General features: G+C 30.3%; 1 protein-coding gene across 1 annotated transcript; it reads left to right on the top strand.

Moving 5' to 3' along the window:
- Positions 1–3,631: 3,631 nt before the first annotated feature.
- On the top strand, positions 3,632–24,886 carry Cln3 (CLN3 lysosomal/endosomal transmembrane protein, battenin). The gene is made up of 6 exons (XM_075305595.1): positions 3,632–3,842; positions 22,863–23,054; positions 23,115–23,254; positions 23,327–23,485; positions 23,561–23,897; positions 24,222–24,886. Exons 2-6 carry the CDS (start codon positions 22,878–22,880, stop codon positions 24,654–24,656), a joined length of 1,248 nt encoding a protein of 415 aa, XP_075161710.1. The 5' UTR covers positions 3,632–3,842; positions 22,863–22,877; the 3' UTR covers positions 24,657–24,886.
- Positions 24,887–25,174: the final 288 nt, after the last annotated feature.

Raw genomic sequence — 25,174 nt, 5'->3', positions numbered from 1 at the left:
TAGGTGTATATGGAGGCTATACCCGAAAGACAACATTTTTGCCACAAAAATATTTTTCTCGCCAAACATAAAATTCTAAAAAGTGATCATATTCCTTCTCTGTGTGTATAGGGTCTCAGATACAATATTAATATTTCAATGCCTTATACTGAACAAAATATTGTCGTGAGGCCAACGATTTGATGTCGTTAAAATGCGAATTCAAATGTTGCTTAGCCAAAAGTCGATAAACTTTTCAATGAAGTCGTGTTGTCCATATAATTAAGTGATTTGACTTATAAATGGGTATTATAACATGAAAGAAAAATTTTTTGGGGTAAGGTCAACTTGACTTTAAAAATTCAGTAAAATTCTTTAAAATTAATGAAATTGTGTTTAAATTTGTTGTATTTTTGCATCTTCACTACAAATCAAAAAATCGTTGAAATGTAGGACATGATTTTCAACACTTTATTTTAAAAACGTTTTCTACTTGAAACATAGCATAAATTCTACTGGAAGTCGAGTCTGAATTTGGAAAATAAAGATGTCTTTAACTCGTTTTTAAAGGACTTTGATGATATATGAAGAAAAAAAGCTGAAAAAAAATCGAATAATTAAAATTTGCTTTCTAAAAGCAAGTACACAAAACCCAAATTTAAAAGAGAATTGTGTCTTAAAAGTATCCTTACTTGTATTCTTTTTTTTTGGCTCGGAATCAATACGAAAATTGTTAAAGTAAAGACAACATCTTTGGAACCGGACATGCTTTTTTCCAGTGTACAAGGTGAGAGAGAGACAATCTCAATATACCATATTTATTGCTGGATGGTTCTAAAGCAGTTATACGTCTTTTTATTCTTGCTTATTTTCTCTACATTTCCAAAGCTTTTTTATGACTTTTACTATAGGCGACTGAACAAGCACCCGCAATTTTTCATCGGAAATCTATTGTTTTACCACGTTACACGTGAACTAGAGGTCATGATCGCGCTGAAGAATCCATGCAGACGTGATTTCCCGGAATGCTTACGGCAATGTCACATGGAACAAAGTGTTTTGTGTAGACTTCCGACATCATAACACCCTCGACTCTATAAATCGGGCCAATAACTTGTCCAGAAAAATACCCCTAGACCCTAATATTGTCCCCACCATTATTGACGTAACTTTTTATATTTCTTGGATTAAGGCTTTCTTTGCAGCCTTCGTGCTAAATTTCGACCATCCGATCCATGCAAGTTAAATTTTGAGTCGTACGTAAATATAACATAGCACATATCCACTGCCCCTGAGGCCATTTAAGGTATTTTTGTGAAAATTGAAGGCGCGCTAACCTAGTTTTCTTTGAAATCGGTGCTTTTTGACATTCTTGTATAATTGCACTCCTACTTATAATGCTCTATCTCGTTACCGTTATGGTAGATATACCCAGTTGAATTTATTTTTTGACTTCTTTATTCGTAGATGATATTTGATTGAATTGTTGCATAGATCTTTTGATTATATGATCTTCCTTAGGCGTAGTATTAGGCTTTCTTCTACCCCAGTGTACAGTTTAGGTGCATCCACTGTTTATAACTCGAGACGCAGTTGGTTTTTGCATATTTTACTTATCCGAAATTCATTTTTGTGATGCACCAACTTTAAAATTATGCTTATTGCCGGTAATAGGGCATAAAGGCCTATGTCGATCAGTTTATGGCCAAATTAAGCAATGAATGTAACGATATTCCTACAATGCCATTTTTGTACGTTTAATCCTTTAATCTTCTTATAGGTCATTATAACTATTACAGGTAAAAAATACAAAAAGTAATGCCCTTAAAGAAGAAAATATTACAGGGTGCTAGGTAGTTGAAAATGTTTGAACAGGTCGAATCATACAATTTTTTACCTTTCGTGAAATATCAATTTTTAATAACAGCCCATTCATTTTTTGGAAAAACCACTCCATAATGATTTTTTTTAGTTTAGCATCTTATACCCTCTATCATAGGATGGGGGGTATATTAAGTTTGTCATTCCGTTTGTAACATATCGAAATATTGCTTTAAGACCCCATAAAGTATATATATTCTGGGTCGTGGTGAAATTCTGAGTCGATCTAAGCATGTCCGTCATATAAACCGACGCTCAGATATGGCTTGCGGAGACTCTTGGAGGAGCAACATTCATCCGATCCAGTTAAAATTTGGTGCGTGTTGTTATTATATGGTCTCTAACAACCATGCGAAAATTGGTCCATATCGGTCCATAATTATATATAGCACCCATATAAACCGTTCCCCAGATTTGATGCCCGGAGCCTCTTGGAGAAGCAAAATTCATCCGATCCGGTTGAAATTTGGAACGTGGTGTTAGTCCCTAACAACCGTGGAAGAATTGGTCCATATCGGTCCATAATTATATATAGCCCCCATATAAACCGATTCCCAGATTTGGCTTGCGGAGCCTCTAAGAGAAGCAAATTTTATCCGATCCGGCTGAAATTTGGTACATAGTGGTAGTATATGGTCTTTAACAAACATTCAAAAATTGGTCCACATCGGTCCATTATTATATATAGCACCCATAAAAACCGATCCCCAGATTTGCCCTCCGGAGCCTTTTGGAGGAGCAAAATTCATCCGATCCGGTTGAAATTTGGTACGTGTTGTTATTATATGGTCTCTAACAACCATGCAAAAATTGGTCCATATCGGTCCATTATAGCACCCATATAAACCGTTCCCCAGATTTGATCTCCGGAGCCTCTTGGAGAAGCAAAATTCATCCGATCCGGTTGAAATTTGGAACGTGGTGTTAGTATATGGCCGCTAATAATCATGGCAAAATTGGTCCATATCGGTCTATAGTTATATATAGTCGATCCCCAATCACACAAAAATTGGTCCATATCGGTCCACTCGAGCCAAAAAAAAAATCTACCAAAATTTTATTTCTATAGAACATTTGGTCAAAATTTTATTTCTATAGAAAATTTTGTCAAAATTTTTGTTCTATAGAAAATTTTGTCAAAATTTTTGTTCTATATAAAATTTTGACAAAACTTTATTTCTATAAAAAACTTTGTCAAAATTTTATTTCTATAGAAACTTTTGTCCAAATTTTACTTCTATAGAAAATGTTGTCAAAATTTTATTTTGTCAAAATTTTATTTCTATAGAAACTTTTGTCAAAATTTTATTTCTATAAAAAATTTTGTCAAACTTAATTATATAAGTAATTAATCGGCCTTTTTTTAGTTTAATATATACCACGTATGGACTTCCTTGCAATTTAGAAGACGGTGTTAGGAAGTTTTACGATACCTTCCCATCAGTGTTATTTTGAAAATATAAATTCATATCATTATTACTTTTATCTCTGGTACATAAATTTATAGTAATTGTCACAGGAAGTAGATAATGAAGGTTAAATGTTCTGTTCCCCGGTTTTTTTGTGCTTGCATATAAAATGAAAATGTGGCATCTCTGTGAAAATGCGTAACTGTTTTCATTCTCCTCTCTAGCTAACTTGCTCTCTCTCTCACTTTCGAAATATAAGAGATTGATGCACTTGTTGCTTTAACGATCATTGTGTAAAACATACTGCTTGTGAACAGATTACCGTCTATGTTCGTATACGATGTCCCACATTTTGCATTGGCTATTTTAGTTACAATTTGTGACTCGCTTTGAAGTGTCATATTGCGGCGGATGATAGATTATTTTGAGTATTTCGAACGCGGATAAAGTAACGATATTTTCGTTGTACTTGGAAAACGTTTACAAGATTTTTTTTTAAATACAAAAGTCTCGTGATAACACCAAATATTAATAACGATATAGAATAACAAAAAAAAAAAAAAAAACAAAAACGTGAGTGATTACAGATAATACTAATGAATATGAATGACACGTTAAAAGAAATGAATCAGGGCAAAAAACAAAGGGGATCATAATCATCGCTATATTATACATAAGTTTTGTGAAAGTCTAGAATTAAATTGAAATTAAAATGAAAACATATATATTTATAAATATATATTAAAATAAAAAAAAATGATATTAAAAAAAATAAATTAATACATAATTTAATTTAATAATGAAATTTGTGATTTTATAGTCAACCAACAATAAACGATATCTTTATAATTTATTTTAAAAAGTTAAAGATTACATTGACTAAAGTGTGTCTTATAACTATTTAGTTTTTAACTTGTTTGCCACCTCTTCAGTTTAAATTTACGTTATTGTGATGTCATTTTTTTAAGTGGTAATTATAAATAAAAGAAAATAAAAAAAAAAGATTGTACGTAAAATTTTAACGCCAACACAATTTTCGTATATGAAAATTATAATTGATAAATGGCGTTTTTAATAAGCACAGATTTGCAAATTCAATAATAAAGAAGTGAGAAAAGACTAAACTCGATTTATGACATAAGAAGACCATTTTTGTTATATAAGCGATATAGCATAAATAAACAAATGCCACAGAAATAAAGACCTGGCCCAACGGAATGGATGGTATTCAAGAAATTGTCCTAAAGACAAATTTTGTAGGTCCGTTATAGCTCTCAATGTGGATCTCACCATGGTGGAGATTAGACCTGACCGAATTATCCACAATGGATGTAATAAATTGTCCTAAAGACAATTGTTTCTCTATAAAACACGATTTCATCTAGCTCATGGCAAGGTCGACAAAATGGTGAGCTATACTTTAGGGAGGTTGAAGAACAAAAGGTAGATACAAGCATCTATGGTCGTAAGTTCGTCCAGGCCTAATCATATATACCCTCCACCGTGGATTGCTTAGAAACTTCTACTTCTACATTTAAAGTGAACCCTAACATATATTTCACTAAAGCCAATTTAAATCTATTGTAGTTCATGGAATTATTATGTTTTGAGAAAGTTTTCCAGGCTTTAATAATTTTTTGCGTATGTTAGTTAAATTAACTTAAAAAGGGGGAAAATTATACACAAATGAAGCATAAAGATTTTCGAAATTCATGTCTCCCACAAAATAGTTTAGAATTTCTTAAAAATTTGTAAATTTTAGCAATAATGCACCCATCTTGAATTTCGTATAGCACTAAAGAAATTTTTGCAATTTTCAACTCCAATTTTTTCCTTCACACTAGAAAATTTTCTTTTACAAGTGAACCAAAAAATATATGTCTTATAATTTTTCTTGAATTTGTCGTTAAATATTTACTTATTTTTGTGAAAGCGGTGTGACATCTGCGTAATAGAGTTTAGTTAAAATTTTCTAAAATTATCCAAAAAGTTTTTTCCTGGAGGGTTCACTGTTTTGTGAGTGTAAGCCAATTCAGTTCTTGATCGGTTGATATTTAGGAGTTTATAAACAATTATGAACCTATATGAACCAATTTTCGAACTGTACACTCAAAAAAAAAAGTGAACTCTCTATTTCATTAAAGCCAATTTAACTATATTTTAATTCATGAAATTATTATATTTGGAGAAAGTTTCATTTACTCTAATAATTTTTTGCGTACGTTAGTTAAATGAACTAAAAGATGGGAAAAAGTATACATAAATTAAGCAAAGAGATTTACTAAATTCGTAGTTCATTATTTCTTCAAATTTGTAAATTTTACAACAAAAGCGTCCATCATGAACTTCGTATGTCACTAAAGACATTCTTGCAATTTTGAACTAAAATTTTTTTCTTCAAATTACAAAATTTTCTTTAAAACATGAAAAAAATTATTTATGTCTAATAAATTTTCTTGAATTTGTCGAAAAATATTTACTAATTTTTGTGATATCGGCGTGATGCCTGCGCTTATAATACTGTTCTAAAAATATTCAAAATTTTTTAATCAAAAGTTTTCTTCTGGTGGGTTCACTGTTTTTTCAGTGTAATTAGAGGATGAAATTTGTTCCTCCATAAAGCTCCAGAAGTCAAATTTGGGGGTTAGTTTATATGGGCGCTATATATTATTATGAACCGATATGGACCAATTTTTGCATGAGCAGTGGAAAGCATATACTGACATCATGTGCTAAATTTCAACCGGATTGGATTAAGTTTGCTTTTCCAGGAGTCCCAAGAGGTAAAATCTGGCGATTTATATGGTGGCTATATATACATACTCGTATGAACCGATTTGCACCAATTTTTGCATGATGGTTAGAGACCATACATTGACATCAAGTATCATTATCCATTCGTACTCGAACGGATGAAATTTGCACTTCCACGATGCTCTGGAAATCAAATCATGGCTTGGGGGCTATATATAATTATGGAACGATATGAATCAATTTTTGCAAGGTTGAGGGAGGGCATATACATATAACACATTTTAAACGGATCGGATGAAATTTGCACCTCCAAGAGGCTCCGCAAGCCAAATCTGGGGATCGGTTTATATATGGGGCTATACCTAAAAGTGGTCTAAGATATATAAGGAAACCTACGTCAAAGCCGACTACAAGCAGCTTCCGGGACAGGAGTTTTATACGGCAAAAGGAAGGGAAAGGTAGCAGATATTTTCAAGCACATAAAACTGTCAAAGTTCGCAAAGAAATATCTGGTTTGGCAAGCCATCTGTACCTGTGGCTTCAAAAGCAGCATTTTCATAGCTTCCGGGACTGTCAGCCAAGAAATTTACGTGAAAGAGTGTTTGAATAAACGTCTGCAGCCTTTCCTGAAGAAACACGGTTGTTCCGTACTGTTTTGGCCGGATTTGGCATCTTGCCATTACGGTAAAAAGGCCATGGAGTGGTACGCCGCCAACAACGTGCAGGTGGTTCCCAAGGACAAGAACCCTCCCAACACGCCAGAGCACCGCCCAATTGAGAAATACTGGGCTATTGTCAAGCGGAACCTAAAGAAGACCAAAAAAAAACTGCTAAGGACGAGCAGCAGTTCAAGGCAAACTGGCTTTCTGCGGCGAAGAAGGTGGACAAGGTGGCTGTACAAAATCTGATGGCAGGTGTCAAGTGTGAGGCCCGGCAATTCGGATTTGGAAAAGCGAAAGCCTAACTGAATATTTTTCCTGAATTTTATACTAATTGAACTTGAAAAAGAAATTTAATTTGATTTTTTTAATAAACGATTTCACCGATTTACACGCGTTTTCCCTTGACCAAATTTTGACCGTATCACCCTTTAAGGGAATTGCCACTATAACTAACTTAATTTAACCTAGGGAATGGGCCAAGGAGATTTAGATGGGCAAATCAGAGAAGTTGATTTTAGTGCCTCAAAAAGCCGAATTCATAGTTCTTCTTGGTCAATACGGAACCTATGATAAATTTTGGGCCGATGTCTAAGATATATAATAAATGTTAGCTATGGTTTGGACTTTTACTGTAGCATCTCTGAATCCCGAAGTGCCAAATCTGGAAATTGGTTTGTGACGGTCTTGTGGGTACGTCTGTGGGTTATAGGTTAGGTTAGGTTATGTGGCAGCCCGATGTATCAGGCTCACTTAGACTATTCAGTCCATTGTGATACCACAGTGGTGAACTTCTCTCTTATCACTGAGTGCTGCCCGATTCCATGTTAAGCTCAATGACAAGGGACCTCCTTTTTATAGCCGAGTCCGAACGGCGTTCCACATTCCAGTGAAACCACTTAGAGAAGCTTTGAAACCCTCAGAAATGTCACCAGCATTACTGAGGTGGGATAATCCACCGCTGAAAAACTTTTTGGTGTTCGGTCGTAGCAGGAATCGAACCCACGACCTTGTGTATGCAAGGCGGGCATGCTAACCATTGCACCACGGTGGCTCCCTGTCTGTGGGTTATACTCGGTTAAATAAATTTGAAAATTTTGGAAGTATTAAAAATGTTCAGTTGTGAAATTTTTTAGGTAAAATCTTCATTTCAGAGCGAGCGTAACTTTATTACGATGATATTTTTTACTTTTTTTTTTGATGCTTTCACTTGAGATATTTTTTCAAAGCATTGAAAGCATTCTTTAAAGGGTTATTTTCATATCTTTAACTACATGATTGCTACTATATTGAATTTGAGCCTTTAATGCCATTTGGCAACGCTGCCATACGCAGAGAAGGAGGTGATCATATTCCTTCTATGGATGCAGTATCAATATAACGATTTATTTATTTATTTATTTATAGTTCGAAACACAAACACTTTATTCACATTGAGGTGTGTGATCCCGTCAATAATAGCCTATTATCATTTTCCAGCCAATTATAAGAAAATCACACTATTAGGCTTGAACTTCATCACTCATAAGTTCATTCTTAGATAAACTTAGGCACAAATGCTTTTGGTGGTTTGTGAACAATATAATAAGCTGACAATTAATGTAGCTGTCTTTTCATTTCGACAGACATACAAGTTTGCACTTGCCCAGCAAAAAAAGCGTTGCCAAAAAAGTGGTGAAAAAGTTCTTTTTGGATCCGGAAGTGGTGCAAAATTGGCGCAGAAGCGATAAATTTAACATGGACTTATCATAGGACGGATGTCCACCATTTCAACAGTCGTTGCACTGAATTTGCATCACTTCTGTGGTCCGACATCAATGTTTTGGACGTGAATTATAAAATTGTGTGATATTTGGCCAAATAAATAATTTTTATAACTTTTTATGATTTTTAATGCATTCCTAATGCTTGTCTAAAACGTTTGACCTGTAGTATTTTTAAAAATTTGCAATTTTTCTAGAATGGATTTAGAATTTTTTGTTGACAAAATTTAAATAATTTGTACCATTTTATTAATTCTGGGTGGTAATTGCTGGGTGGTAATATTCCGAGTCAACTGTACACAGAAAAAAATATGTTTTATCTTCAATCACGAAGTTAATTGATCCAATTAATTTTTTACTTGAAATGTCTTCAATCACGGAAATTATAGTATCAATCACCAACATAAATTAAAATATTACTTGATACAATTTAATTAATGTTTTTATTTTAAATTTCAATTGAAATTTTAATTTGAAAATCTTTGTTGATACTTTTTTCTGTGTAGTGAATTATCTTCATAGAAAGATTTAATTTTTTCAGCATGTATTATCTAACTTGTCAGGCCTTATTCATCAAGTACATATGATTTGTTGTGTCTATATAAAAGATTATCATCCACTAAATATGTATTTGAGCTCGATAACCATTAGTGTCTAGTACCCGCATTAATACGATTACGATTGTACTTTGTAATTGTAATGAAGTAACAAATAAATTAATAAAAGAATATCACTACAGTTTTGCCATATAAAAGCGAAACAATTTGAGCAAATGATGCAGAGACAGCTATAATATAATAAAATTAGTTAAAAATATACTGAAAGATTTAATGGAATCATAACTGGGAATGGTAAAATTTTTATTTCGGTTAATTTTTAATTAATAAATTTATCCAACAATGTTTTTTTTTATTGAAAACTGCTAATACCTTAGTTATAATTTTAATTGGAGCATTATTTAATATAAATTAAAAAGTTATATGAATTAAGTATTTAATTGAGAACGTACAAATTATTAATCACTTTGACCATTGTGATTTAGGGTATACAAAAGTTGACTTAATAAAAAAATAACAAACTCTGCAACCTCACAGAATAAAAGCAACATGTTTTATTGGATAAATGAACTACCGAAACTTGCACTAAATTTTATTCCATTGTTTGGGATTTCCATAATGCGTTGTTAAAATAACGACAATATATTGAAATTATTGGATTTTTAACTAAAATTATTGGTGCCAAATCATTACACAAGGGAACAATGGTTCTGTTGATTAAGAACTGGATCCAAATCTGTACTTGGTTCTGTACTGGATCCAAATCTGTACTTGGTTTTTTCCGAAGACGATGGATTTGTTTATTGTCCAGATATTCCTGGTTTAGTAACAGCGATGGGATAAGAGGAGTATGATCCAAATGACAATATCTCTAAAACTACTTGGAAAATTGAAAAACATTGTAAGCACAGCTTAAAGAGAATATTGTTTGGGAGTTTCACATTTTGTTTTTAATTCAATATAATGAACCGTTTTCAAGTTATTCCAAAATATGTAGCGGAAGTGCCTTAATTTTGAACATAACGGTATATCTTGAAAAGTCGAGCTGATAGAAAAAAACCAAGCGGCCTCAAATTACTAAAAATTTGCTATAAATTTCAAATCAACACAAAAAAGTTCAATTTTGTTCCCCTGTGTTATCATATTGACCATATTGTAGTTCATTCTTATAATGTTTGAAAATTGAGCTTTCAAACATATTTGGAATAATGAAAATTTCATTGATCTGGGGAAAAGTTCTTAAGAAATTTTACAAATGAAAAGAAATTTTACAAATGAACTAAAACAAAATATAAAGGGTGATTTGTTAAGAGCTTGATAACTTTTTTTTAAAAAAAACGCATAAAATTTGCAAAATCTCATTGGTTCTTTATTTGAAACGTTAGATTGGTCCATGACATTTACTTTTTGAAGATAATTTCATTTAAATGTTGACCGCGGCTGCGTCTTAGGTGGTCCATTCAGAAAGTCCAATTTTGGGCAACTTTTTCGAGCATTTCGGCCGGAATAGCCCGAATTTCTTCGGAAATGTTGTCTTCCAAAGCTGGAATAGTTGCTGGCTTATTTCTGTAGACTTTAGACTTGACGTAGCCCCACAAAAAATAGTCTAAAGGCGTCAAATCGCATGATCTTGGTGGCCAACTTACCGGTCCATTTCTTGAGATGAATTGTTCTCCGAAGTTTTCCCTCAAAATGGCCATAGAATCACGAGCTGTGTGGCATGTAGCGCCATCTTGTTGAAACCACATGTCAACCAAGTTCAGTTCTTCCATTTTTGGCAACAAAAAGTTTGTTAGCATCGAACGATAGCGATCGCCATTCACCGTAACGTTGCGTCCAACAGCATCTTTGAAAAAATACGGTCCAATGATTCCACCAGCGTACAAACCACACCAAACAGTGCATTTTTCGGGATGCATGGGCAGTTCTTGAACGGCTTCTGGTTGCTCTTCACTCCAAATGCGGCAATTTTGCTTATTTACGTAGCCATTCAACCAGAAATGAGCCTCATCGCTGAACAAAATTTGTCGATAAAAAAGCGGATTTTCTGCCAACTTTTCTAGGGCCCATTCACTGAAAATTCGACGTTGTGGCAGATCGTTCGGCTTCAGTTCTTGCACGAGCTGTATTTTATACGGTTTTACACCAAGATCTTTGCGTATAATCTTCCATGTGGTCGAATAACACAAACCCAATTGCTGCGACATTTCATTCATCGACATTTCACGGTCTTCAGCAACACTCTCAGAAACAGACGCAATATTCTCTTCTGTACGCACTGTACGCATTCGTGTGGTTGGTTTAATGTCCAATAAAGTAAACTGAGTGCGAAACTTGGTCACAATCGCATTAATTGTTTGCTCACTTGGTCGATTATGTAGACCATAAATCGGACGTAAAGCGCGAAACACATTTCGAACCGAACACTGATTTTGGTAATAAAATTCAATGATTTGCAAGCGTTGCTCGTTAGTAAGTCTATTCATGATGAAATGTCAAAGCATACTGAGCATCTTTCTCTTTGACACCATGTCTGAAATCCCACGTGATCTGTCAAATACTAATGCATGAAAATCCTAACCTCAAAAGAATCACCCTTTATATAAATCATCACCATTGTTTTGAAGCTCTGTTAGTGCAAGTTCAGCTAACTCGAGCTATTTCACAACTGCGGGGCATTTCACAAATTTTCTTTAGAAATAAAGTTTTTATAAAATGTTCTATAGAAATAAAATGTTGAAAAAAATTCTATAGAAATAAAATTTTGAAAGAAATTTTTGAGAAAATTTTCTATAGAAATAAAATTTAAAAAAACATTTCTATGGAAATAAACTGTTGACATATTTTTCTGTAGGAATAAAATGTTTGACAAATTTTTCTAAAGAAATAATTTTGACACAATTTTCTTTAGAAATAACATTTTAATAAAATTTTCTATAGAAACAGCATTTTGACAAAATTTTTTATAGAAATAAAATTTTGACAAAATTGTCTATAGAAAGAAAATTTTGTCAAAATTTTCTTTAGAAATAAAGTTTTTATAAAATGTTCTATAGAAATAAAATGTTGAAAAAAAATTCTATAAAAATTAATTTTGAAAGAAATTTTTGAGAAAATTTTCTATAGAAATAAAATTTAAAAAACATTTCTATCGAAATAAACTGTTGGCAAATTTTTCTAAAGAAATAATTTTGACACAATTTTATTTAGAAATAACATTTTGACAAAATTTTTTATAGAAATAAAATTTTGACAAAATTGTCTATAGAAAGAAAATTTTGTCAAAATTTTCTATAGAAATAAAATTTTGACAAAGATTATATTGAGATAAAATTTTGACAAAATGTTCTATACAAATAAAATGTTCACAAAATTTTCTATATAAAAAAAAGAATGTTGACAAAATTTTCTATAGAAATAAAATTTTGATAAAATTTTCTATTTTCTATATAGAAATAGCATTTTGACAAAATTTTTTATAGAAATAAAATTTTGACAAAATTTTCTATAGAAATAAAATTTGACAAAGATTATATTGAAATAAAATTTTGACAAAATTTTCTATATAAATAAAATGTTGACAAAATTTTCTATATAAATAAAATGTTGAAAAAATTTTTTATAGAAAAAACAAGTAAGTAAAGTCTAAAGTCGGGCGGGGCCGACTATATTATACCCTTCACCCCTATGTAGGCCAAAATTTGTGTTACATCTCAACTACTTCACATTTGCTGGAAGCTGTATATTTAAAGGAGACAATTTTTTTACTTCTACAAAATCTTTAGAATTAAAATTTAAATCGGCTAACGCTATCCAGTTAATTATAGGAAACTTCCATTGCAAATGGGTCTAAAATGTGACACAGTCTACCATATTTCCCCAACTCTGGTGTACGTATATATGGGAGCTATATATAATCTGAACCGATTTTGACTAAATTTGACATGTATAGTTAGAATAATAATTCTGCTATCTATGCGAAATTTCACGTAAATGGGAGTATAACTTTGGCCCCCTGGTCATATGAGTGCAAATCGGACGGAAGATATATATATGGGAGCCACATCTAAATCTGAACCGATTTAAACCAAAGTTGGTACAATTACCGATACTACTAAACGTACTCCTTGTGCGAAATTTGAAGCAAATCACGGCAAAACCCTGGATTTTGAGGCCATATAAGTTCAAATCGGACGAAAGATATATATGGGAGCTATATCTAAATCTGAATCGATTTTGACCATATTTGGCACATACAATAGTATCGTTAAAAGTACCGCTTGTGCAAAATTTGAAGCAAATCACGGCAAAACTCTGGCTTTTGTGGCCATATAAGTTCAAATCGGACGAAAGATATATATAGGAGCTATATCTAAATTTGAACCGATTTTAACAAAATTTAACACACTTAACGATACTATTAAACGTACCCCTTGTGCAAAATTTGAAGCAAATCACGGCAAAACTCTGTGGTCATATAAGTTCAAATCGGACGAAAGATATATATGGTAGCTATATCTAAATTTGAACCGATTTCAATCAAATTTACCAAGCATTGGTAGAAGGTCAATTATATTCTCTGTGCAAAAATTCACGAAGATCGGTAGTAAACTTTGGCCTCTGTGGTCATATGAGTCTAAATCGGACGAAAGATATATATGGGAGCTATATCTAAATCTGAACCGATTTGGCTGATATTTTGCAAGATTTTCGAGATTCATAAAATATTTGGATGTACGGCATTTCAAGAAAATCGGTTGATAAACACGCTAACTATGACCAAATCGGGGATAAATATATATGGCAGCTATATCTAAATCTGAACCGATTTTTTCCAAAACCAATAGCGATTGTCTCTGTCCCAAGAAACGGCCCTATGCCAAATTTGAGGACGATAGGACTTAAATTGCGAGCTGTACTTTGTGCACAAAATTACATATACAGACAGACGGACGGACAGACAGACAGACAGACGGACATCGCTAAATCGACTCAAAATTTAATTCTAAGCCGATCGGTATACTAAAAGATGGGTCTATGACCACTATTTCTTGGCGTTACATACAAATGCTCAAACTTATTATACCCTGTACCACAGTAGTGGTGAAGGGTATAAAAAGTAGACAAAATTTTTTATAGAAATAAAATTTTGACAAAATTTTCTATAAAAATAAAATGTTGATAAAATTTTCTATAGAAATAAAATTTTAACAAAATTTTCTACATAAATAACATTTTGACAAAATTTTCTACAGAAATAAAATTTTGACAAAATTTTCCTTGAAATTAAATTTTAATAAAATTTTCTATAGAAATAAAATGTTGATAAAATTTTCTATAGAAATAAAATTTTGACAAAATTTTCTACATAAATAACATTTTGACAAAATTTTCTACAGAAATAAAATTTTGACAAAATTTTCCTAGAAATTAAATTTTGACAAAATTTCTATAGCAATAAAATGTTGACAACATTTTTTATAGAAATAAAATTAAAAAAATTCTATAGAATAAAACTGTTGACAAATTTTTCTATAGAAATAATTTTGACAAAATTTTATATAGAAATAAAGTTTTGACAAAATTTCGATTAAAATTAAATATTGACAAAATTTTCTATAGAAATAAAAATTTGACAAAAGTTTGTATAGAAATAAAATTTCGACAAAATTTTCGTTAGAAATAAAATTTCGACAAAATTTTCTTTAGAAATAAAATTTTGACAAAATCTTCTATAGAAATAATTTTGACAAAATTTTCTATAGAAATAAAATTTTGACAAAGTTGTCGTTTTTTATTTCAGCTTAAAACCATACATTGACTAAACTACAAGAGTAGCTTAACCAACAGAGGAAAAGAATGTTTGTCAAATTTATTTGGGCAAAGCCCTATAGACTGCAAGATGGTTGGTTTTCTATAGAAATAAATTTTTGAAAAAAAATTCGTATATAAATAAAATGTTGACAAAATTTTCTATACAAATAAAATTTTGATAACATTTTTTATAGAAATAGAATTTTGACAAAATTTTCTATAGAAATAAAATTTTGACAAAAGTTTGTATAGAAATAAAATTTCGACAAAATTTTCTTCAGAAATAAAATTTTGACAAAATTTTCTATAGAAATAATTTTGACAAAAATAAAGCATTTTTATAAAAAATTTTATATTTATAAAATTTTATTTCCAAAACAAATTTTGTCAAAATTTTATTTCTAAAGAAAATTTTGTCAAGATTTTATTTCTATAAATGTATGACCTTTTTTTGTGTCGGCGAACATCATTTCATCCCATAGCCCATGTAAAGCTGATCTATCATTTTCCAATCATTCCCCCCATCAAAAAGGCATAGTGGAATTAGACAATAGAAAATAAACAAAAAAAAAAACATTTCACACATTAATACAAACATTTTAAATGTAATGCTATTAGCATTTAATTAACACAATTTTAATCTAATAGCAAATCAACAGGGGGAAATGGTTGTCAGGAAGTGAAAAAAATCAGACAAGCAGCCAAAAATGTGTGTGAAAAAAACTGATTCTATCAGGTGGACCATAAATATCCCCACGATACCAATAAAAGTAAATAAAATAGTAACACTTCGTGTAAGCTACCCTTTCTATACAAGGCCTTGAAATATGAACAGCATGCTACTTGAAACTACTTTTTACAATGGTGAATCGAAATTAATTAAAATTCATAATGGCTTTTAAAAAGTACACTCGTGCCACCTATTTTAGCATTTAGACTTTCAAACAGAAATACTATTCCACATAATTATAAATTCTGAACGCCTAACCACCCACATCATCGACCTTTGTCTATTTTTTTGTTTTTACACAAATATCGGAATTAAATCAAAACTGTCCTCACTATATTCAAAAAAGATTAGCATGGGTCTTTGATAACTTCCGATCAATGAGATATCAGCTATTGCAACAGGTTGTAGTATTTTTTTTAATTCATTTGGTTCGATTTTATCTAGCGGGAAATGTCATTTGCTTTTAAGTGTTTTATTTTTCTCTGGGAATTTTTTGTTTGTTTTTTATTTTATTTATTTTTTTTTGTTTTGCCTCTTTTATTGTTTTTCTACTTGCAGTTTATTCGTTAAACAAATATTTCTGTTTTTTGTTTTCGTTTCACTTTGCATTGGCAAAGTTTTGGTAAAAATGCTCGTCATGAATGTCAAGCGTAACACAAAAACAAAACGTATGTTATTTAGACAAAAGATTATCTTTTTTATTTTATATTTCGGAATTTAAAATTCGTATTATAAAAATATAGCATTGAAGGTCATTTCTATTTTGAAATGAATATTGGTATTTTTTTGTGAATTTTTAATGAGTTCAAGAGAAATGTCAGTAAACAATTGTAAATAATCAATTACATTTAATAGTGTTTAATAAAAAAACAAGAAGTTGCATTTGAATAATTAGTAATTGATATTAAAACAAAAAACAAGTATATACGGCCGTAAGTTCGGCCAGGCCGAACCTTATGTACCCTCCACCATGGATTGCGTAGAAACTTCTACGAAAGACTGTCATCCACAATCGAATTATTTGGGTTGTGGTATCTTAAAACTTCTTAACCGTAGGACAGACTACTTGGTCTGGCCAGACCAAATTTGACTTCGAGCGCTTAGTGATCGATTGCTTATCGCCTATCCTAGGGTTAACATCAGTTTCTAAATTGTGAGTTAATCCATACCCCAGCAAAAAAAGAGCTTCCAAAAAAGTAGTTTGGATCCCCAATCTGTGATCCGGAAGTAGTGCAAACTTGGATCATCTCCAATGAATTTTACATGGGCTTGTCATAGGACGGATGTACTCCCTTTTTGGATCCTTGGCATTGCTTTAGAAGTTGTGCCCTGGAAGTTAATTTGAATGAAGAAATTTAAAAAGCAAATTTTTTTTTTTTTCAACCAATTTAATTTTTTTTTCATCCATATGTTTTATTACACAATTATTTTCCTATTATCTAATTTTTACAATTTGAAAAATTTGTTCGCTCCGGCCAGGGGTTGAACCTGGGTTTGCTGGCACCATAAAAGAACGCCTTAGCACACTCAGCCACCAACGCCATTGAACATAAAGCGTCGAAAGGTCAATTCAAATGTTGTGATCTGATCGCAATACGACACCAAGGAATAACATTATAATTGCTTCTTGAGATGTTCTTTATTAGTATGAACGAAAAAATAAGAAACGCAGGTTCAAATCTCATCAGCGGCAATTTTTGTTAATAAATATTTTTCTAAAAAAATATTTTTTTATGACATGCATCGTTTTTATTTTTTATTTTCGGCATATATTTTCGTATAAATATATTTTTTCCATTAAAAAACAACAAAAAAATTAAAAATTCTCGTAATTTGCAAAACCTTCTCAAAAGAACTTCCATGGAAGCGAAAAAGTCAAACGGCACAGGTTCAAATCCCAGCGGGGATGAAATTTTTTTTTATTATTTTTTTACTTTTTTATTAATTTCTATTTTTTTAAGTTTTTTTTTATAAGTTTTCTATTTTTTGTAAAATTTAATTGTACAAAATTTGCACTTAAAATAACCTGATTGCGTTCTTTCTAATACTTGTCCACAATGACTGCATCGGAAGTAGAAAAAAATCATTGGGGGATCCCAAGATGTGCTTTAGAAGAAGTGTTTGTGCACTTGTCCAAAAGGACTGCATCGGAAGTGGAAAAAAATTATTGGGGGATCCCACGATGCGCTTTAGAAGAAATGTTTGTGAAGTTGTCCAAAAGGACTGCATAGGAAGTTGAAAAAACTCGATGGGGGATTCTGGGATGGGATTTAAAAGAAATGTTTGTGGAACAACTTCCAATTTTTTTTGCTGGGACGATATGGACTTTTGCACGGTACCTAGAGAGCCAGAATTGAATTATGGGGGTCGCTTATATGGGAGCTATATATAATTATGAACTTGATATGGACCAATTTTTGTGTGATTGGGGATCGATTTATCTGAGGGCTATATATAACTATAGACCGATATGGACCTAGTTAGGCATGGTTGTTATCGACCATATACTAGCACAATGTACCAAATTTCAACTGACTCGGATGAAATTTGCTCCTCCAAGAGCAAATCTCGGGATCGGTTTATATGGGGGCTATATATGATTATGGACTGATATGGACCACTTTTGGCATGGTTGTTAAATATCATCTACTACCACCACGGAGGTCAAATCTGGGGATCGGTTTATATGGGGCTATAGATAATTATGGACTGATATGAACCAATTCCTGCATGGTTGTTGGATACCATATACTAACATCACGTACCAAATTTCAACCGAATCGGAGGATTTTGCTCTTCTAAGGGGCTCCGGAGTTCAAATCTGGGGATTGGTTTATATGGGGGCTATATATAATTATTGACCGATTTCGACCAATTTTTTCATGGGTGTTTGAGGCCATATATTAACACCACGTTCCAAATTTCAACTGAATCAGATGAATTTTGGTCTTCCAAGAGGCTCCGGATGTCAAATCTGGTGATCGGTTTATATGGGGGCTATATATAATTATGGACCAATGTGGACCAATTTTTGCATAGTTGTTTGAGACCATATACTTACACCTTGTACCAAAATTCAGCCGGGTCGGATGAAATTTGCTTCTCTTAGACGCTCCGCAAGCCAAATCGGGGGATCGGTCGATATGGGGGCTATATATATAATTATTGACCGATGTGAACAAATTCTTGCATAGTTGTTTGAGACCATATACTTACACCATGTACCAAATTTCAGCCGGATCGGATGAAATTTGCTTCTCTTAGAGGCTCCGCAAGCCAAATCGTGGGATCGGTTTATATGGGGCCTATATATAATTATGAACCGATGTGAACCTATTTATGCATGGTTGTTAGAGACCATATACAAGCACCATGTACCAAATTTCAGCCGGATCGGATGAAATTTGCTTCTCTTAGAGGATTCGCAAGCTAAATTTGGGGATCGGTTTATATGGGGGCTATACGTAAAAGTGGATCGATATGGCCCATTTGCAATAACATCCGACCTACATCAATAACAACTTCTTGTGATAGCTTGTTTCGTTCGGAAGTTAGCGTGATTCAACAGACGGACGGACGGACATGCTCAGATCGACTCAGAATTTCAGAATATATATACTTTATGGGGTCTTAGAGCAATATTTCGATGTGTTACAAACGGAATGACAAAGTTTTTATATCCCCATATTATGGTGGAGGGTATAAAAACAACTGGGTGTAGGTTCGAATGGGAAAGATTTAATTAGACTATGCATCATATTGATATAATCATCTAGAGTTGAAAGCTATGTATAACCTATCGGTAGTATTTTTAAACTAATCAGTACACTCATAGAAAAAAGTCAGCTAAATCCTGTAGTCAGTGTTTGCGGTATTATTTATGCACTTCTAGGGAATAATAATTCGTAAAATGTTTAGGTTTTTAAACGTTAGCCAAATTATTTTCAATAGAAATAAACTATTGCCAAAATTTTCAATTTTCAATAGGAATGCAATTTTGACAAAATTTCTATAGATATAAAATTTTGACAAAATTTTCAATAGAAATAAAATTTGAACAAAATTTTCTATAGAAATAAAATTTGGACAAAATTTTCTACAGAAATTAATTTTTGACAAAAATTTCTATAAAAATAAAATTTGGACAACATTTTCTATATAAATAAAATTTGGACAAAATTTTCTATAGAAATAAAATTTTGAAAAAAAAAATCTATAGAAATAAAATTTTGAAAAAAAATTCTATAGAAATAAAATTTTGATAAAATTTTTTATAGAAATTAAATTTAAAAAAAAAAATGTCTATAGAATTAAAATATTGACGAAATCTTCTATAGAAATTAAATTTTGAAAAAAATTTCTATAGAAATAAAATTTTGACAAAATCTTCTATAGAAATAAAATTGTGAAAAAATTTTTCTATAGAAATAAGTAGTTTAGTTAATGCATGGTTTTAAGCTGAAATCAAAAACAACAATAATGATTGAAGAGTAAACCAACCATAACAAACAAAACGAATGTGGAGAGAGGAAGTACGCTCAAAACCAAACTCAGCCAACTGCACTCAAATCGATGATTTGACTTTGGTAAAGGAAAAGAGATATGCTTGCACATTTGTTTAGGCAATAGCCGACTATTAAAAAAAATTTTATCGGGAGTTTCAAGTGTAGTTCTCTTTGGGTTTAGTGAATTACTTGAATTTATTCTGATAATATGATAAAGTAGAGGATGCTGATGAGGAATGTGGTAAATCCGAAACAGCTGTCCATCCAACCATCTTGCAGAGGGCTTGGTCCAAATAAATTTGACAAGCATACTTTCCCTCTGTTGCTATATTTTTAGTTTAGCCAATAGAAATAAAATTTGGACAACATTTTCTGTAGAAATAAAATAGGAATAAAATGTTGACAAAATTTTCTATAGAAATAAAATTTTGACAAAGCTTTTTATAGAAATAAAATTTTGACAAAATTTGTTATAGAAATAAAATTTTGACAAATTTTTCTATAAAATAAAATTTTAACAAAATTTTCTGTAGCAACAAAATATTGAAAAACTTTTCTATGGAAATAAAATATTGACAAAATTTTCTATGAAAATCAAATTTTGACAAAATTTTCTGTACAAATAAAATTTAAAAAAAAAATGTCTATAGAAATAAAACTTTGAAAAAAATTTGAATAAATTTTGTATAGAAATAAAATTGTGATAAAATTTTCTCTAAAAATAAAGTATTGTATTTTCTATAAAAATAAAGCATTTTCTATGGAAATAAAATGTTGACAAAATTTTCCATAGAAATAGAATTTTGACAAAATTTTCTATAGAAATAAAATATTTACAAAATTTTCTGTAGAAATAAAATTTAAAAAAAAAAATCTATAGAAATAAAATTTTTCTACACAAATAAAATTTTGACAAAATTTTCTATAGAAATAAAATTTTGATCAAATTTTCTATAGATATAAAAATTTGACAAAATTTTTTACAGAAATAAAATTTTGACAAATTTTTCTATATAAATAAAATTTTGACAAAATTTTCTATAGAAATAAAATTTCGATAAAATTATCTATAGAAATAAAATTTCGATAAAATTATCTATAGAAATAAAATTTAGACAAAATTTTATATAGAAATAAAAATTTGACAAAATTTTTTACAGAAATAAACTTTTGAGAAAATTTTCTATAGAAATAAAATTTTAATAAAATTTTCTATGGAAATAAAATGTTGATAAAATTTTCCATAGAAATAGAATTTTGACAAAATTTTTTACAGAAATAAACTTTTGAGAAAATTTTCTATAGAAATAAAATTTTGACAAATTTTTTTTATATAAATAAAATTTTGACAAAATTTTCTATAGAAATAAAATTTCGAGAAAATTATCTATAGAAATAAAATTTTGACAAAATTTTTTATAGAAATAAAATTTTGACAAAATTTTCGATAGAAATAAAATTTTGACCAAATTTTCTATAGATATAAAAATTTGACAAAATTTTTTACAGAAATAAACTTTTGACAAATTTTTCTATAGAAATAAAATTTTGACAAATTTTTCTATGTAAATAAAATTTTGACAAATTTTTCTATAGAAATAAAATTTTGACAAATTTTTCTATATAAATAAAATTTTGACAAAATTTTCTATAGAAATAAAATTTCGATAAAATTATCTATAGAAATAAAATTTAGACAAAATTTTATATAGAAATAAAAATGTGACAAAATTTTTTACAGAAATAAACTTTTGAGAAAATTTTCTATAGAAATAACATTTTGACAAATTTTTCTATATAAATAAAATTTTGACAAAATTTTCTATAGAAATAAAATTTTAATAAAATTTTATATGGAAATAAAATGTTGATAAAATTTTCCATAGAAATAGAATTTTGACAAAATTTTTTACAGAAATAAACTTTTGAGAAAATTTTCTATAGAAATAAAATTTTGACAAATTTTTTTTATATAAATAAAATTTTGACAAAATTTTCTATAGAAATAAAATTTCGAGAAAATTATCTATGGAAATAAAATTTTGACAAAATTTTTTATAGAAATAAAATTTTGACAAAATTTTTTATAGAAATAAAATTTTGACAAAATTTTCTATAGAAATAAAATTTAGAAAAACTTTTCTATAAAAATAAAATTTTGACAAATTTTTCTATAGAAATAACATTTTGACAAAATTTTCTGTAGAACCAAAATATTGACAAAATTTACTATGGAAATAAAATATTGACAAAATTTTCTATGGAAATAAAATTTTGACAAAATTTTCTATAGAAATAAAATTTTGAAAAAATTTTCAATAGAAATAAAACTTTGAAAAAATTTTGTATAGAAATAGAATTGTGATAAAATTTTCTATAAAAATAAAGTATTGATAAAATTTTCTATGGAAATAAAATTTTAACAAAATTTTCTATAGAAATAAAATTTTGATAACATTTTCTATAAAAATAAAATTTGATAAAATTTTCTATATAAATAAAATATTCGCAAAATATTCTATAGAAATAAAATTTTGCAAAATAAATTTTTTTTGTTTGATAGGTTTTTGGTAAAATTTTCTCCAAGTTTTGGTTGATTTTTTTTTGCCCGAGTAGCAACCGTGTGTATAGGTTATGTTAGGTATAGTGGCAGCCCGATATTTCAGGCTCAGTTAGGCTATTCAGTCCATTGTGAGACCATAGTGGTGAACTTCTCTCTCGTGTATATAACCCGTTAGGTTTTATGTTCACTAATATCTGCATCCAAATGTGATTCTCAACCTTTTTTCTTTTTCCATCGGATATTTTCAGAACTACCTCATTATAATGGCTTCCACATCTACTGATTTGGCTGTGGCCCAACCCAACGATTCCCATGCTGTACGCAAAGATAAAGGCCTATGGCGCGACCTTACCTCTTATTGGATTTTGGGATTGTGCAATAATTATGGCTATGTTGTGATGTTAAGTGCTGCTCATGACATTATAGGACAATTTCATGATGTCAGTAATGAAATGAAAAATTTGTATAGAAACATCATTAAGAAGAGATTTTTTAAATAGGATAAGCCATCAGATGAAACCGAAACTGGAGGTTCGGGTCGCAGTTGTCATATTGTATCAACGGGTGCTATTCTATTGGCAGATATTTTGCCTTCATTATTTGTTAAGATTATAATGCCATTTTTTCCATTTTGGGTGCAGTAAGTTTGAGAGACCTTACCTATGAAGCGAAAAGGTAATGGCATATACTTAGTTTCCTTTTCCCTTTTCAGTATACGCATTGGTTTAGCGGTGGCATTCTCGGCAGCTGGATTTCTATTAGTGGGTTTTGCCAATGCTGAATGGATGGCTTTATTGGGTGTAATAATTACTTCAGCTAGTTCGGGCATTGGTGAGACCACATTTTTGGCCTATTCATCAAACTTCAATAAGTACGAGTGAAACACTTTTTAGAAAAATGTTTAATTTTTTTATGGATTTGTTGTTTCTTATTTATTTATTTCTAGAAATGTGGTTTCTACATGGTCTTCTGGTACTGGTGGTGCCGGTGTCATTGGTTCCTTATCTTATGCTACTCTGAGATCTTTAGGTGTCAGTCCCAGAGATACAATGCTTATCATGTTAATATTTCCCTTTATTGAGGCCTTATCATTTTGGATTTTATTGAGAAGACCTGTAACGGTTTTACCTGTTACCCATGTCGATTCAACTGAAGAACTCATTGTTGATGATAAACCCCTGGAAGGTTTCAAAGAGAAGTTCTCTTACATTAAGCAATTGGTGAAATACATGGTCCCTTTGGCTTTGGTCTATTTCTTTGAGTATTTCATCAATCAAGGTTTGGTAAGTTTGCGATATCAAATTGGAGAAAAATATTCGTAAGAATTTTCCATAGATTTTTTACCAACAAATAATAAAAATATCACCAATTTGTTTCAATTAAAGCATTTATTGAATTTGAAAAATATTTATTTTAAAATGGAAATTGATTCAATTAAGTTTTTAACCAAAACAAAAAGTAATCAAAAATTAGACAACCTAATAATTTTATTTGATTAAAAAAAATGAATTTTTATGGAGAATATTTTAAAAAGTATTAGAATTTAATTGGAATAATAATTAATTTTAGTTTATAATCTCTCATCATTCATTTTATTCTTTTTTCAGTTTGAATTGGTGTTCTTCGAGAATTCTGTATTGGACCAAGCTTCGCAATACAGATGGCTCAATGTGGACTATCAAATTGGTGTTTTTATATCCCGATCATCGGTTAATATCTTCCAACTCGATAAGATTTGGTTAATGTCTGTCTTCCAGTTTATCAATGTTGCTTACTTCCTGACCGAAGTCATCTATTTCTATACACCCAGTATATGGATAACCTTTGCCATTGTTCTATGGGAAGGTTTACTGGGTGGTGGTGCTTATGTCAATACCTTCTATAGAATGTCAAAGGAGATTCCTCCAGGACGTCGACAATTTGCCATGGCTATGGTTGTACAATCGGATTCATATGGTATTGCTTTAGCTGGTTTCCTTTCGATACCTGTACATAATGCTATATGCTCCTTACCAGCTGCTGTGAGAAGTATAACATGGTAATGGGGGAGAAAATTACCATTTTTGATTGTGGTTAAGTTTTTGTTTCATATAAGTATTATGGGTCTGTCCAGAGTTTTAAAGAAAACGATTTTAAAACCAATTCATACGTAGAAGTATTCCTAGTTAATGTACAAAATAGAATTTATTAAATTTAATTGTATTCTATAATGAACACTTGTTTGTAGTTTGAATGCCTACAAAATAATAAAACAAAAAAGAAAATTACAAAAGTTTCCTTTTATTTATTTAAATTTTGTCAAAATTTTATTTCTATCGAAAATTTTGTCAAAATTTTATTTCTATCGAAAATTTTGTCAAAATTTTATTTCTATAGTAGATTTTGTCAAAATTTTATTTCTATAGAAAATTTTGTCAAAATTTTATTTCTATAGAAAAATTTGACACAATGTTATTTCTAAAGAAAATTTTGTCAAAATTTTATTTCTATTGAAAAATTTGTCAAAATTTTATTTCTATAGAAAATGTTGTCATAATTTTATTTCTATAGAAAATTTTGT

The sequence above is a fragment of the Haematobia irritans genome, chromosome 4 (assembly GCF_050003625.1).
Source record: "Haematobia irritans isolate KBUSLIRL chromosome 4, ASM5000362v1, whole genome shotgun sequence".
Lineage (NCBI taxonomy): Eukaryota > Metazoa > Arthropoda > Insecta > Diptera > Muscidae > Haematobia > Haematobia irritans.
This window is presented reverse-complemented; position numbering and strand designations above follow the sequence as displayed.

Coding starts and splice junctions, on each gene's coding strand:
- Cln3 (XM_075305595.1), top strand. CDS start 22,878: ATGGCTTCCACATCTACTGATTTGGCTGTGGCCCAACCCAACGATTCC. Junction 23,055..23,114: donor TTATAGGACAATTTCATGAT/GTCAGTAATGAA, acceptor TTTTTTAAATAG/GATAAGCCATCAGATGAAAC. Junction 23,486..23,560: donor TATTCATCAAACTTCAATAA/GTACGAGTGAAA, acceptor ATTTATTTCTAG/AAATGTGGTTTCTACATGGT.